The sequence below is a fragment of the Sander lucioperca genome, chromosome 18, assembly GCF_008315115.2.
Source record: "Sander lucioperca isolate FBNREF2018 chromosome 18, SLUC_FBN_1.2, whole genome shotgun sequence".
NCBI lineage: Eukaryota > Metazoa > Chordata > Actinopteri > Perciformes > Percidae > Sander > Sander lucioperca.
This window is the reverse complement of record NC_050190.1, coordinates 16079542-16093888: the sequence shown is the minus strand read 5'-3', so window position 1 is coordinate 16093888 and position 14347 is coordinate 16079542. Positions and strand designations below refer to the sequence as shown.

The window sequence follows — 14347 nt, the reverse complement described above, 5'->3', positions numbered from 1 at the left end:
CGTAGTGACATCTTCCAATGCCTTGTTTTGTCCATCCAACAGTCCAAAATGCAAAGATATTCAGTGCATTATGATATAAGACTAAGAAACAGGAAAATATTTACATGTGAGAAGTTGGGACCTGTGAAATGTTGCCATTTTGCTTAAAAGCTTACTTAAATCAATCCGCAATCAAATTGTTGCCAATTCATTTTCTGTCAATCACATAATCCATTTACTGTCAATCACGTAATCTATTAATCTACGTATCGTTTCAGCTCCAACTACCAACCATTCCAGTACATCTTCATATAGTACTAGCAGTACAAGGGTTTGTTTGATACTGCATATTCGCTGCCTTTAATCATGGCTTTTCCTGGCAGTTAATTTTTACAGAATTTTGACACAAACCTCAAGTCTAAATTTGATTTCATTAAGAATTTGTGTCACTTGAACTGCAGTTTATGTATTTGTCAAGTGTTAAATGCACTTTATGTCCTTTCATGCCACAGTGCTGGGTCAAAGAGTGCTTGCAGATTTTGGCTTTCCTCCTCAGGCTAGTTAATAAAGAGTAACCCAGGCTGGAGAGGTCGTGGTCTACCTCTAATAGAACATGTGGGAAAGCTCTCAGAGATGACTATAGCAGATGCTAGCCACTCACTAGCCCACTAGGGAATCCCCTCCCACACTCGAAGGGTGGGAGCCCGGTGAGGGAACTTCCCTGGTAACTGAAGTGAAGAAGACATTTTCCACAAGCCATAGTCATGTCTTCAGAGTTACATTGGTAGATGTATGAGTGTGTATGTTGCTGTAGTCACTGAACAGTGGTCTTTAGTATGCCTCCATGCTAAAATATAATACACCAACCTTATTGTTCTTTAAAAAGTCTTGAACTCAATCCTTCAAACTTTCCTTTCAGGGACTCTGTTGGGAAGGCTGTGCCAATATACGCATACCCTCATTAAGACAGAGAAGGGAGGCTTTTGCCAAATTGTCCACTGACTGCACTCATTGTACTCTTCATTTGTGATGACTTTCTTTGAGACACAAAGACGTCTTCTTTCTGTGAGCAGGACAAGTAGACTTACTGAACCTAAAAAACACACCAGGAATACAGGAAATTATATATTAACGTCTCTTACCAAAGAAATCCACAGTGCCTTGTGCCAGATCAGCTTCACATCTAGAATGATACAATGAAAATAATCAGCCCAACTGGGGATTTCATGATCAGTCACAGCACTGTTTGCATCTATTATGATCATGTATTTCCCTTCATGCTCAATAAAAGCTAACTTAATGATGTATTTTTTATAGAGAAGACTCACACCTAATTATTAGTGCATGCATGGAATTAAGGTTCAGGATTATGGAAACGAAGGAACAGTCAGGACAGAGCCAAGAACAATAAGATGTAATCTGATAGCAATCATGGAAATATGTGTATTGAAGCGGGGGATGGTGTTAGTCTGAAATCTTACCATATGGACTCTGACTGAGTATTGACACAGTGAAGCACAGTGAAATCTTAATAATTGATGAATGAAAACTGTTCATCTGTCAACACTTCGCTACAGTAGGACTGGATCACTTAGCAGCAAATACCATCAACTGAGGGAAGCAGTGGTCACTAGAAAGCTAGTTTTTCTGAGGCCTTATTTTCCAGTAACTACTGTGTTTTTATTGTGTTTACTCATTGGTCAGTGAGGTAATATATACATGCTCATTATTTGCCATCCCAGTATATCATCCAAAGCTGTTTTGGTAAGCCCTCAGGAGCATCATGGTATAATATATCCATGCCAGGACCCTGGGATAAACGACACCCCTCTCTCTTTGTGGTCCACCAGATAGTTTGTTCTGTTGCCAAGGAAGTCAACTGTAATTTTGTGATTGGTTGCCAACAACTATGGCCTAGTCTGTGGTTGGTATGGTTTTTAGAAAGAAATGGTAGCTTGCTTTTCCTGACATAAAGAAAGCTTGTCTGACTGTTGAGCAGGGGAAAATTTGCAACAGTGAGGGGAAAGTATGGAAAGTGTAGGACGTTTGATGGCATACCGCAAATGATATTGCTTCAAGATGTGGAGCAGGGTTCTCAGGAAACTTCGAAATCTGGCACTTTGTCATTCAGTGTTGTTATACAATCACTGACTACAGCTTTAAAGCTGCATAGTAATGCCAACTGTTGTATATTTCCTTTTTTATGGTCCATTCATCTGTTGAGGCATCAAACAGCAGTCCCATGCCAAATCAGTAACCACTCTGGGGTAATATCAGAATCTGTAATTAACATGGTTCTGCAAAGACTAAACACTTCATTCCACAATTATGTGGAATACAGTATCAGCATCTTTAAGAGCTTTAGACAAGATGGTTTAAAAGGGTTCAATGAAGTTCTTCCTGGCTTTATGGTTGCACTTTCTCTTTAAATTTCCCTTCTCTTTAAAGGGGTAATCATGCCCTTTTAAAATACAAATGAATGCCAAACCCAGCTTTTCAAAAGCTCCAGTATTCTTAATACTCTTTGCCACTTGGCAAAGAGTATTAAGAATACTGGAGAATTGTGTTGCAACAAAGCTGGCAACTGTGAAGTATTGAGAAGACAAGAATGTTTTTTTAATTGTGCCCTCTCTCCATCCTCTCCCTCCTGCAGCTCCACATCAGCATCTCTCCAGAGAAAGTCAAGCTCAACCTGGACTGCCAGGAGGTGGCAGAGAAGCCCATCAAGGAGGCCAACAACATCACAATGGACGGCTATGAAGTGCTTGGCAAGTTGGCCAAGTCTGGAGGTGGAAAGAGGCAGACCGCGACAGTAAGCGAAAAAAAGAAACTTATGAAAAATGAAAAATGCTTGGAAAAGCACGTTTGGAAGAATATCCAACAACTTTCGAAATAATGAATATCCAAATCCTCTTGTGCGTAGATGCACAATTAAGTTTTAACTGCTCCCAGTGACTGCTGGGATGCATGAAAGCCTCCATATTTCTATTTCTCTGAGGGACTGATGTTGTTCTGTTTTCAACAATGTGCATTTTTATCAAGAATGGGAGCCATTTGTAGCACCCCTCAATGTTTTTCCATTCTTCTGTTGTGTAGTTCCAGCTCCAGATGTTTGATATTATCTGCAGCTTGAGCTGGATCAGCCGAGACAGATGCTGCGACCTGCCCGCCACAGTAAGAAAAAGTGTCATTTTAGAATCATATAACAACAAACTCAAGTCAAAGGGCCATCTGTAGATTTCTTTCACGTTTTGATGTACTTGTAGGTCTAATTGCATTTGTAGCTGAAAAGACCATGAATAATGTTGGTTCTTAGAATCAAAAGTAGAAGAACCATGCATATATATATACACACATATATATAGTGTATATATATGTATAGTGTATACATGCATACCTTCTCAGATGTTTACGTATGCTGGTATGTAGTCATTAGGCTAAATGCAAGGCTGATAACGAGATTGCAGTTTAAAAATAGAGTGCCTCAGCTGAACTGAATTGAACCTTGTATCCCGTCTGTGTAATTGTGCTAATCGGACTGTTGCCAGTATGATCTCCCAATTACATGAAAACAAGTGCTCCTTTAGACCGTGGAGCAGACAGTAAATCACTTTTATTTTGATTCAGTACGGTAAATACCAGACACATGCACATTTATCCAATTAAGAGTAATTCATATATAATCTGCATCAGATATTAATACATCACGTCAATGATTGCAGTGTTATATAACTCATTATGTCAAAGACTCATTTCCGAAAATGTGGACAAAGTTCGCAGCTGTCAGTGAGCATCTGGACTTAAAGCCCCACACTGACTTTGCGTGAACCACTGTTCCATCATGACCTTTACTGGGTTTCTAAACTTCTTCTTAAATTCCAAGTGAAGTCAAAACCGCAGTTTGCCAGGATGCTGTCACAAAATTACAGCAAGGATTTTCTCTTTTACTCCTTTCTGATTTTTGATTCTGATTGCCAAGACATGGTCTCAATTATCAGTGGGTGGGTGTGAAATGTATGTGTGCATTTATGTTTATGCTTTTCTAATTTCTTCATCTTCTGTCTTCCTTTTCAGAGAGATGAGGCCAAGTGTCCATCCCTTCCCCACTCTTGCACATGCACACAGGACAGCATTGGCCCTCAGGGGCCTCCTGGACCTTCGGTAAAGACATTCCCGCGATCATCGTTCCTTGTCTGCTGTCCTCTATCTTCACCGCCTCTATCTCTGTCCGTTTTAATAATGATGATGATAATGCCATACGTTTCTCTGCTAGTGTTACAATGACTATGCAGCTATAATGAGCTAGGTGAAATTTGCCTGCTATACAGTTTGAACTTCAGTAGGCTGAGGATGTCCTTCGCATCAGAAATGGTATTTTGTTTTTCTTCGGAAAGAGCAGCTGAGGATGAGACCAGTAGCATGCAACGAACGCAGGAAGAAGTGTCAAAAGATAAATGCCTGTTGGAAAAACAACAGTGAAAAAAGTATTAAGGAGACGTCTGGAATATGTGTGCATGGTAACTTCACTAAGCCCCTCTGTGGATTTGGTAGGACGACTTGGGGTTTTAGGGATTTTAGAATCTGCTCCTGTTGTTACGCTCACTCTCTGTTTGTGGCTCCTTGCTTTTCCAGGGCAGCCCAGGTTCTAAAGGACCACGAGGAGATAGAGGACAACCCGGCAACTCTGTGAGTACCGCCTTACATCACTAAGCACATCTTTTTTTACAGGCTTTGAATTTGTAACTTAATAAATTGAACCAGTTCATAGCCAATGAAGCTTGCTGACATGATCAATAATGCTAAATCCACACGCTTCTCACTGCCATTGTTCTTCAGAAGCTATTACTGCTACAGCCTTACGTTGGCTTACACCATCAGGCAAAGCAAGTTGCACACATCTGACTTTGGTAATTGACTGTAGCCTATATTTTTCATCAACTTGATTTAAAGGGGGTCTTTGTCAAGTACCCATTTCCACTGTTGTTGGTTTTGTGCAATAAAAAGTCTGATTAGCGTTGTTCTTTTGTAAGAACGTGGCTATGAAACAAATTTGCTTTTTGTCCTGGTAATGCTGTAGGGTCCAATGGGTCCACGCGGTGAGTCAGGACCCCCAGGCTCAATGGGACCACCGGGTCCACAGGGCCCTAATGGACTGTCTTTGCCCGGAGAACCTGTAAGTCAACCTACACTACAAAAGTCCAGCCAGGGAAGAGATAGTTATGAATTTGTGGGATATGGAGTTTAATGTGAATGACAGACACCATCACAAATGATTAGAGCTCATGCTAATAGAAAAGTGCAGTTTGTGTGTCTTTGGTGCAGATCCACCAGTGTGTGGGATTTACAGCTGTCAAAAAAGTCAAAACACATTACACTCCCATCTTCTATCCAGCTAGTCTGCTATTTTATTTTCTTACCTGCAGATGTTCTTGTCAAAACAGGCAATCAATCACAATCACAGACTAAAAAGGATAAAACAAAGGCTAAAGCTTTGTGTAAAACTCTCTTTTTTTTCCTCCTCCACCTTCAGGGTCGCCAAGGACCAAAGGGAGATTCTGGAGACCAGGGCCTGGCTGGCTTGCCAGTAAGTACTCCCCCTCTCATTTTGTGGTTTATGAACAGGAAACAGGAGGCTACCCATAGAGAGCAGCGTTGCTACTGGAGCCTGGATTCGGTCCACATGCTGAGATTGAAACCACACTCAAGAGTGGGAGGTTTACCATGCCATCCTCAGGGAGACGCTCACTCTCGAATCAGCCTCTTGATTGACAAACAGTAGAAGGCCAGTGATGCAGTTAAATTATTATGGAGCGCAGAGTGGACTCCTGTTACCAAAGGGGAAATAGGGAATGGAACATGTTCTTCCCCAGCCTTGTAATTGAAGACGATCGTGACCTGGTAAAGACTTGTGAGTGTGTCTGAAGTTTGAGCAATTGACTTACAGTAGATGTCATTCTGTGGACGTGTTGGATGAAAATGAAAGTCAAATAAAACCAGACTTACCATTACCATAACATTCAGAGTTCCAAGTTCTTTGGGGTTATTGACATCACTGCTCTATCAAGTCAGAAGCAGATTCTAATTTCAGCTTAAACTGATTATACAATACAGGGGATCTTTGAGTGGGCTGGTATTACATGGCTATTTCTTGGCTGAGCAAGCGTTCATTCATCCAGCTGAGGTCATTCAGCCAACTCCTACCATTCAACTGGAGAGGAGCAAGTCCTGTTCTTATGATCTTCAGAACTTATTGGCCACATTGTCTTTACACAATAAAGCTTATTACTGCATAACAGCACTGTCTATTCAGATTTCTGGTGTTCCAGAAATATTCCTGTTTTTAGTAACAAGAAGATGTATTATCTTTGGCTAAAGAACTGGGAAACTGCAGGATTTTAGTCCGTAAATTTTAGTTCAACAGATGCATTAGGGAGCTGTATAAATGTGTTGTTCCTGATCATTAGCATTTGATTAAGTGTATCTGCTTTTTTTCCCAGGGTCCTCCCGGGCAACGTGGTCCTCTGGGCCCCGTTGGACCAAGTGGAGCGCGGGTAAGGTCTACCTCCAAGCGTGCTTAGTATACACACAGTGTTTAAAGCCTACAAATGGATCCAAGACTTAGTTAAGCACATGTTTTGAATGTGATCACCCACTTAGCTCAGCGTGTACAGAAGGAACTGGCATGTAGTTTTTGCAGTCGTACTGCATGTTCTCACTTGCATTAGCCAAAATAATTGAGCCACTAACTAACTAACTAAGACAAACTCAAGGCTGAAACCAGTATAAAGTCATGACACTGATGTATTGCATATGGGTCTCCAGTGTGTTGTAACCCATGTGTGATTGTATGTTGTTTCTACATAGGGGCCACCAGGAAAGGAGGGACCATCTGGACCCAGAGGCCCATCAGGGCCCATGGTGAGTGTGTGTGTGTGTGTGTGTGTGTGTGTGTGTGTGTGTGTGTGTGTGTGTGTGTGTGTGTGTGTGTTTGTTTCTGTGTCTTTGTGTTTTGCAGAAACAAACAAAATAAATATTCCTTGGAGCGTGCCTTCTTTCCTGATATATCTGCAACAATTACTCCTCTGGCTCCACAGATGCACTCTGCTGGAACAGCAAATAAAAAAAAGCAGATTGTAGTCTGCAAGCCCCTCCACTGTTACGAGGATGGTGCATGCCTCTCATTTTCTTCTTCTGTGGTTTGGGGGAGGTCTGAATTTACTTAATTCAGCCATCATGCCAATAGGCAACATGCCAGTATATAATTTACACGCACTATACCATCCTGAGTGCTCCAAGACCCATTAGCAGTGCCTGGTGGCGGATGTGTGTGTGTGTGTGTGTGTGTGTGTGTGTGTGTGTGTGTGTGTGTGTGTGTGTGTGTGTGTGTGTGTGTGTGTGTGTGTGTGTGTGTGTGTGTGTGTGCGTGCGTGCGCGCGTGTGTGTGTGCGTCATATCACGGTTGGTCATGTGTGAGTTTCCATCTCCTCTTTAGTGTTCTTGGCAGCTGGTGACACATGCCCCCTCCCACTACATTTGTCAAAGCATAGATCTCAACGTAAAGCTTGTTATACAACTATTAACAGGGGGCAGAAGTTAAACGTTGCAATTATGTTTACTGTGCAGTACTTTGAAATAAACAATTCTCTTTCTGTGTTCTTTTCTTTTCAGGGAAGCCCTGGAAATCCAGGTGTACCAGGAATGACTGGAAAACCAGGGAAACAAGGAGACACAGGAAACCCAGTATGTACTGAATACCAAGACACAAATAATGGTCACATAGCAATATTTAGGAGAGGGCGAGAACAAGGTTGTTGCTTGTTCTAACACTGTTCTTCTCGTTAACAGGGGCCTGTTGGTCCTAAAGGAGAGAAAGGAGAGAGAGTATGTATTATGTTTTATGAAATGACCATATACCAATTATAATACATCACATGAGAAAAGCATCTCTTCATGAAAATGTCTTTGTTTCCCAGGGAGACTTTGCATCCCAGAACATGATGCGCTCCATTGCCAGACAAGTTTGTGAACAGCTTGTAAACAGTGAGCGAAATATTTCTTTATTTTAAATGGAATTTTTAAGCTGTTAAAGCAAAAATCTAATCAGATTCCAACTGATTTTGTTCTTCTCTTGCAGGTCAGATGAGCAGAGTTGACATGATGCTCAACCAGATTCCTTCTGGTTATCGTAGCAACACTCCGGGGCCAGCCGGTCCTCCCGGCCCTCCTGGCAACCAGGGATCCCGCGGAGAGCCTGGACAAACTGGTCGAACTGGTTTCCCTGGAAACCCAGGTTTACCTGGAAGTCCAGGAGAAAGAGGTAATTTCTCTCTCATCTTAAAGCACCCATATTATGCTCATTTTCAGGTTCATAATTGTATTTTAAGGTTGTACCAGAATAGGTTCACATGGTTTAATTTTCAAAAAACACCATATTTTTGTTGTACTGCACCGCTCTCTCTCACTGCTGCAGCTCCTCTTTTCAGCTGGTCTCTGTTTTAGCTACAGAGTGAGACCTCTTTTCTTCTTCTTCTGTACTATCTTTGATTGCACTCGCACATGCCCAGTAGCTCAGATGTAGATCATGTCAGCTAGCTAGCTCCATAGACAGTAAAAGAAAGGCTGTTTCTACAACTTCGGTCAGTTACAAGGCAGGATTAGCTGGGAGACTTCTAAATGAAGGCGCACATGTAAGTAGTTCTTTTGTAGATTATGGTGAACTTGTGTGTGTTGTAGCAGTGCTTTGCTATTGAGAACGAGGTAGCATGCTAGCTAATGGTTGCGGTTAGCCAGCTCGTTTCGGCTTGTGACGTCACAACGATTTTGAACAGCTCACCCGGAGACTGAAGGCAGGACACATTCAGAAACTGTATCTCACTCAAAACAGCATGGATAGGTTTTTTTCAAAGTTTGTATGTGTGTGGAAGCACCAGAGACACAAAAGAACACCCCAAATCCCAGAAAAAAGTGTTTTTTTCAACAGAAAACACTGTTCACAAACTGCTCCAAACAGCTCTATTGTAGTCCAGCCTTTACTTCCGTGACAAACGTGCGTCACTTTGTAACACACGTTATAATGCTCGCCTAGCTGCTAGCGTGGCACGCCCTCATACTCTTCTTCTGACTGGCTGGTAGTCCTTACCTATGTACTGCGCATGTGTGACTCCCAACAAAGATGGAACAGAAGTGAGATGCCTCACTCTGTAGCTAAAACAGAGACCTAACCCTCAACACACAGGGTGAAAAAAAGAGCTGTAGCAATGTGCAGTACAACAAAAAGATGTTTTTTTCTGAAAATTAAACCATGTAAACCTATTCTGATATCATCTCTGAATACAATTATGAACCTGAAAATGAGCATAATATGAGCACTTTAAAAACATTTAAATTAGTTTAAGTTTTGTTAGTGTTACAAAGCAGCAAGCAGGGAAATAATAAGCAAATGGTGAGCAATGATTTAATGAAGGTTGTGGTGATATTGACTCTGTAGACTGTAAGGTTGGTCCAATATTAATGGAATAACAATGTAACTGAATTACCTTGTGTATATTATTCAATCCTGAATCTCCTTTTCTATTCAATTCCAGATATTGGTGATTTTACAGAAAACATGCTTTATTAGTGTGAAAGTGATTTTTCCTCTTTTCTGTGGTTTATGTAGGTTTGGCAGGAGAGAAGGGAGAGAGAGGATCTCCAGGAACTGGCATCAGAGGACAAAGAGGTCCAAATGGGCCCCCAGGTAATACAGACGGTTCTCAATTTCTCGGTTATAAATAACCCATTTTTATTAACTCTCCCATCACAGTGAGGCAAGGAACACAAGCGACCACATTTTGTGTTGAACATTGTTCTGCAGACAGTCTGCTGGTCTCCCACTGTTCTCTTACAACATTATGGTTACACTAAAACACAGTTTCAGTGAGTTCTTTTTACCTTTTGTGGACCTTTCGAGGACATAGTACTCCCTTTGGGTCAATTAAAATGACGCATTCTAACCAGAGGCAAGAATTTACCTACAGTATTTGTGTCTCAGGCACCTTCGTTTGGGCAGCTGCAATGCATAAATTCTTTGGAGGGACCCCAAACATATTCACAAGTCTCATGTATATTGAGCTTCTCCAAACACTGTGCACATGTGAAATATCATACAGTAAATGAAAGGTATTTATGTTCATCATTAAGGAGAGAATTTCTGTCTGGAGTTTAGACAATCTCCAGTCCGTCTTCAGACATGGTCACGATGCATTTTTATAAACAATTGCCATAGCCTTTCCTCAGTTGCAATTGATATCCAATGTTTTCTCTAAAAAGCTCACAATTATAGAAGATGTCCTTTCCCAAGGGAAGTAATTGCAAACAACAGGAACCTTCTATTGATGTCGACCCCACAACACCAAACACTGATATGTCTGTTTCTGTGAATGAAGTGAGAAACAACCAGTGGGAGGAAGTCCACACTGATGACTCTCTTTTGTGTGTGTGTGTGTGTGTGTGTGTGTGTGTGTGTGTGTGTATGTGTGTGTGTATGTGTGTGTGTCTCTGTGTGTGTGTGTGTGTGTGTGTGTGTGCGCGCGCACGCGTGTGTGTGTGTGTGTGTGCGTGTGTGTGTGTGCTTGCATGTATGTGAGAATATGATTGTTGTACAATGAGCTTTCTTCGGTGGCTTCATTGACAACACATGGGCTCACTTAAGTAAGTAAAAGGAAAAGAGAGAGGGGGGAAATTCCATCCTGAGTTTTTACAGTCTAGACAGACGGGGCTGGGGGGGGGGGGGGTAACTCCACACAGATTTTTTTTTCCTTGGTCAAGCTTTTTAATTGAGCCATTGAAAATTTCAAATTACAGAGCTGCAGCCCCGTGTTACCCCTATCATTTCCACTGAAGATTTACGGGTGATGTCAGTGGGTTTTTGTGCTGAGCTCCAGAGAATTTTCAAACTGGCCTTCCTCACCTCCTCTCCCATTTGCAGGGCCACCAGGAGAGTCAAGAACGGGACCCCCAGGAGCTTCTGGCTCCCCTGGGCCTCGTGGCCCCCCAGGGCGCCAGGGTACTCCAGGTGTGAGGGGACCATCAGGACCCCCTGGATATTGCGACTCCTCTCAGTGTGTTGGCATTCCTTACAATGGACAAGGATACACAGGTACACTCAACACTGTCTAGGTCCTGCATGGTACTACATTACATAAAAGTGTATGCAGACTAATTTATTTGCAACTCAGTGCACTACTTCTTTCTTTGATAATATATGGAGATATGAATGTAAGTGTTCCAGAGTAGTGATTTTTGAACAGAAAGCTGTTATACAGTACCTTATTTCCATAAAAAGTTCAACTGAGCGTTCGCGGAGCCCCACCCGCGCAGTGTAAAATGATAACAGAGGCAGATTTACCATCACAATTCTTAGTCATTTTTGAAACAATAGATCTTTTATTTCAGACAGATGTAGACAAAAGAAGGTTTCTCATTTGTAGCCCGAGACCATTGATTTTTCTGACTGACAGGTCTGCCATGTTTAGTTTACGTTGCTACTAGTGTTGCAAACTCTTTTCCAATGAAAGTAGCTAGCACTAGCTCCAAAAGTCGCTAAAAGTCGCCAGATGATGTTGAACGCTCATTTGCATTTCGGTGACGTCATCAGGTACAATTTGTATAAAGCTTAGTGGCTGTGTCGGCTGACTGCCTGCTGCACGCGGCGCAAGCGCATGCATGGAAAAGAATATATACAATATAATATATCCCGCTTTTTAGAATTAAAATCGCCAAGAGGGTCTGAAAAGTCACTAAATCTAGTGAGAAAGTCGCCAAGTTGGCAACACTATTTGCTACTGTAAACTAGAGTAAAACAATCTCTTTGGGGAGGGGTTTGTGAATGTTCAGTAAGGAGCCACTATATTTCAATACCTCCATACATTTGATGTACAATTTTAATACTGGCATGTAAAGCATTCTAGCTAATGATGACTTACATTAAATCAAAAAAGATGCTTATAACTTTGTTCCACAGAGTAAACTCACACCCTCTTTAACTGTTTGCAGGTTTGGCATAGTAAACCTTCTAAGTGAACTGTGCCGCTTACACTTTGAAGTCCTGTTTCTGAGATGTTTGCCCATTTGCTATGGGGCATGTAAGGATAATCACCATGGACATAATTATTGAACACTAAACACAAAAAACAGAACAGTGCGGACTGGCACTAACATCATCTCACAGCTACAAGCTACAGTGATGGCAACCTGCTGGCCTGTTTGCATCTTGAACCATAAACCGTTGGGGAAAAAAAACAAAACAGAGACTGAGCATTTCTACAAAGGAAGGAGCATGTACAAATACCACCCAAAACAACTACTAACAAAGAGGATTTCATAACTGAAAGTAATGTTAATCTAGAGGTGATATGTGTAAATAAAACTAATTGTTTGTGCCTTGTAAATGATGTATGAACCAGGACATTTCTCTAAAAATCAAGTTAACATCTGTATTGAGCTTGTGCCACATAACCCTCTGCTTACTTACCACCAGCATAACCTTTTTTCACGACGCCTAACGTGACTTAGACAGCTCTAGCATGTTCCATTTGTACTTTTAATCTTAATGTTCTTTGTGTACGTCGGCCAAATCAGTGCCAAATGTAGCTCCCCTGCCATTTCCATGTGTTCTTTGTAGTATGAGCTGGTTATTTTACTACGTCTTATTATCCAAAAGCTTGATGGATTTCATTGTAAATGTCATCACCGCATTTGCAACAGGTTTTTTTATTTAGGTTTTATGGTACTTTATAGGAAGCTCTAGTTTGACACAAGGTATTTGTTTGGAATTCCAAAGTGCAATATAATTTAAATTGTGCATGTGAAAAGTTGTAGAAGAAACCCTTTTTTTTGATTGGCCGTCCCGAATATTTTTCTAGCCAACCACTACCAGCCTGCACCTGAGGTAGAGTCTATACCTGTGGAGCCAGCTGGAGAGTCTGAGGCAATACAATCACCCGGTTACTCACGAATCCAACGAGGAAAGAGATCGCTACCACAAGACAATACAGAAACAATAGCATCATAGCTACAATAAGGAGTTCTCAGAAAGTGTAATATTGAAATAACTTCCATGATCACATGTGTGACGATGAAGTGGTTCTTGTACAAAACTATTACTTATATGGGTTTGATACCCCCGGCTATATTGAACATATATTTGTTTGACATAAGAAAGTTTAGCAAGATGAATACAAATTTACATGTTCGTTCACTACAAACCTGTGTGCTTTCTAAGTGTTCCCTTTAAGTGTCTGCTTGTAATATAACTGCAAGTGTTTATCGGACTCCAATGTGTAATGCACTAATCATGTGAAAACCAGCAGAAAGTATGTCGAAGAAAGTACAGTATGTACTGTCTGTTTTTAAACACTTTCAGACTATTCATGTTGTTTTTGTCAAACTTCAGTATGTAAGGCTGTTTCAGATACTCCAAACGGTTAAAAAATAAGGACAATTAATTTGATCTCCAAAGATTTGTTCGTTGTGATGTTTTGTTAGGCCTTTAAACCAAATGATAATCTGATTCATTGTAACAAATCAAACTTTTTTTAATTTTAATTTTGTTTTGTTACCAAAGGTGGAATTGCATGTTTGTGTTGTATATTTACCTAGGATTTCTAAGTCAGAATATAGTTGTTGTTTTCTATCAATGCAGTTTGGATTTGGTTGCAAGACTATGGACATAGAATTGCTTTGCTTTTTTTAACTGCACATTTTGTGAATTCCACACAGCCTTATTTTCTTATTTATTTCTGAAACAGAAGAGGCATTTTTCAATAAAACTACTGAAAATGTAGCATTTGATTCAGCTTTCCAGTCATTTTGTCTCTTGTTGTTAATTCTTCAAACAAAACTCACACTCACTCACAGTATCTCTCACAGTAACATTGCCTGACACAACTCACAACCATCTTCCTTTTTACACTAAACGCCTCCAGACGAAACAGAGTTTATTTGATCTTGAGTGACAAAACTGTTTCTTCCAAACATCAGGCCTAGAGAAATATGCTTTGAAGTTTAAACCTTGATTTATTTTGACAGCTAAAAATATTTTGCACCATCCACAATGTCAGTTTATGTCAGAGCAACAAGAAGAGTAAGGAGAGAGTGTGAATAGAAACATTTCCAACAACAGTCTTTTACATGTTGGCTTTCATCCTATCAGGCTGTAGTGATTTTGCATAGACTTCCATGAGTAAGCATGCAAATGAGATTGGGCAGACACCAGCTGGAAAAACTCACAGATTTCCACCCATTAAGCATATCTAATGGTGAAATAAGAGATGTATGAGGTAAGGAACCACTCACGCCATTTCTGTTTATTGTGATGAAAGGAAACCAT

At 40.9% G+C, this 14347-nt stretch overlaps 1 protein-coding gene across 4 annotated transcripts in view; it reads left to right on the top strand.

Annotated features, from left to right (window-relative positions):
• The window catches only part of col12a1a (collagen, type XII, alpha 1a), a 57568-nt gene extending 43767 nt beyond the window's left edge, over positions 1 to 13801 (top strand). For 3 of the 4 annotated variants that reach the window (XM_031288584.2, XM_031288585.2, XM_031288587.2), the window contains 15 exons: positions 2633 to 2791; positions 3076 to 3153; positions 4054 to 4140; positions 4612 to 4665; positions 5057 to 5152; positions 5510 to 5563; positions 6477 to 6530; positions 6844 to 6897; positions 7648 to 7719; positions 7825 to 7860; positions 7953 to 8019; positions 8114 to 8296; positions 9638 to 9715; positions 10946 to 11116; positions 12882 to 13801. In XM_031288584.2, the coding sequence (XP_031144444.1) occupies positions 2633 to 2791; positions 3076 to 3153; positions 4054 to 4140; positions 4612 to 4665; positions 5057 to 5152; positions 5510 to 5563; positions 6477 to 6530; positions 6844 to 6897; positions 7648 to 7719; positions 7825 to 7860; positions 7953 to 8019; positions 8114 to 8296; positions 9638 to 9715; positions 10946 to 11116; positions 12882 to 13030 (1392 nt within the window). In that variant the 3' untranslated portion in view covers positions 13031 to 13801. Of the gene's footprint in view, positions 1 to 2632; positions 2792 to 3075; positions 3154 to 4053; positions 4141 to 4611; positions 4666 to 5056; positions 5153 to 5509; positions 5564 to 6476; positions 6531 to 6843; positions 6898 to 7647; positions 7720 to 7824; positions 7861 to 7952; positions 8020 to 8113; positions 8297 to 9637; positions 9716 to 10945; positions 11117 to 12012 lie in introns of all 4 variants that reach the window. The other variant, XM_031288586.2, reaches the window with a different exon arrangement.
• The last annotated feature ends 546 nt before the right edge of the window (positions 13802 to 14347 follow it).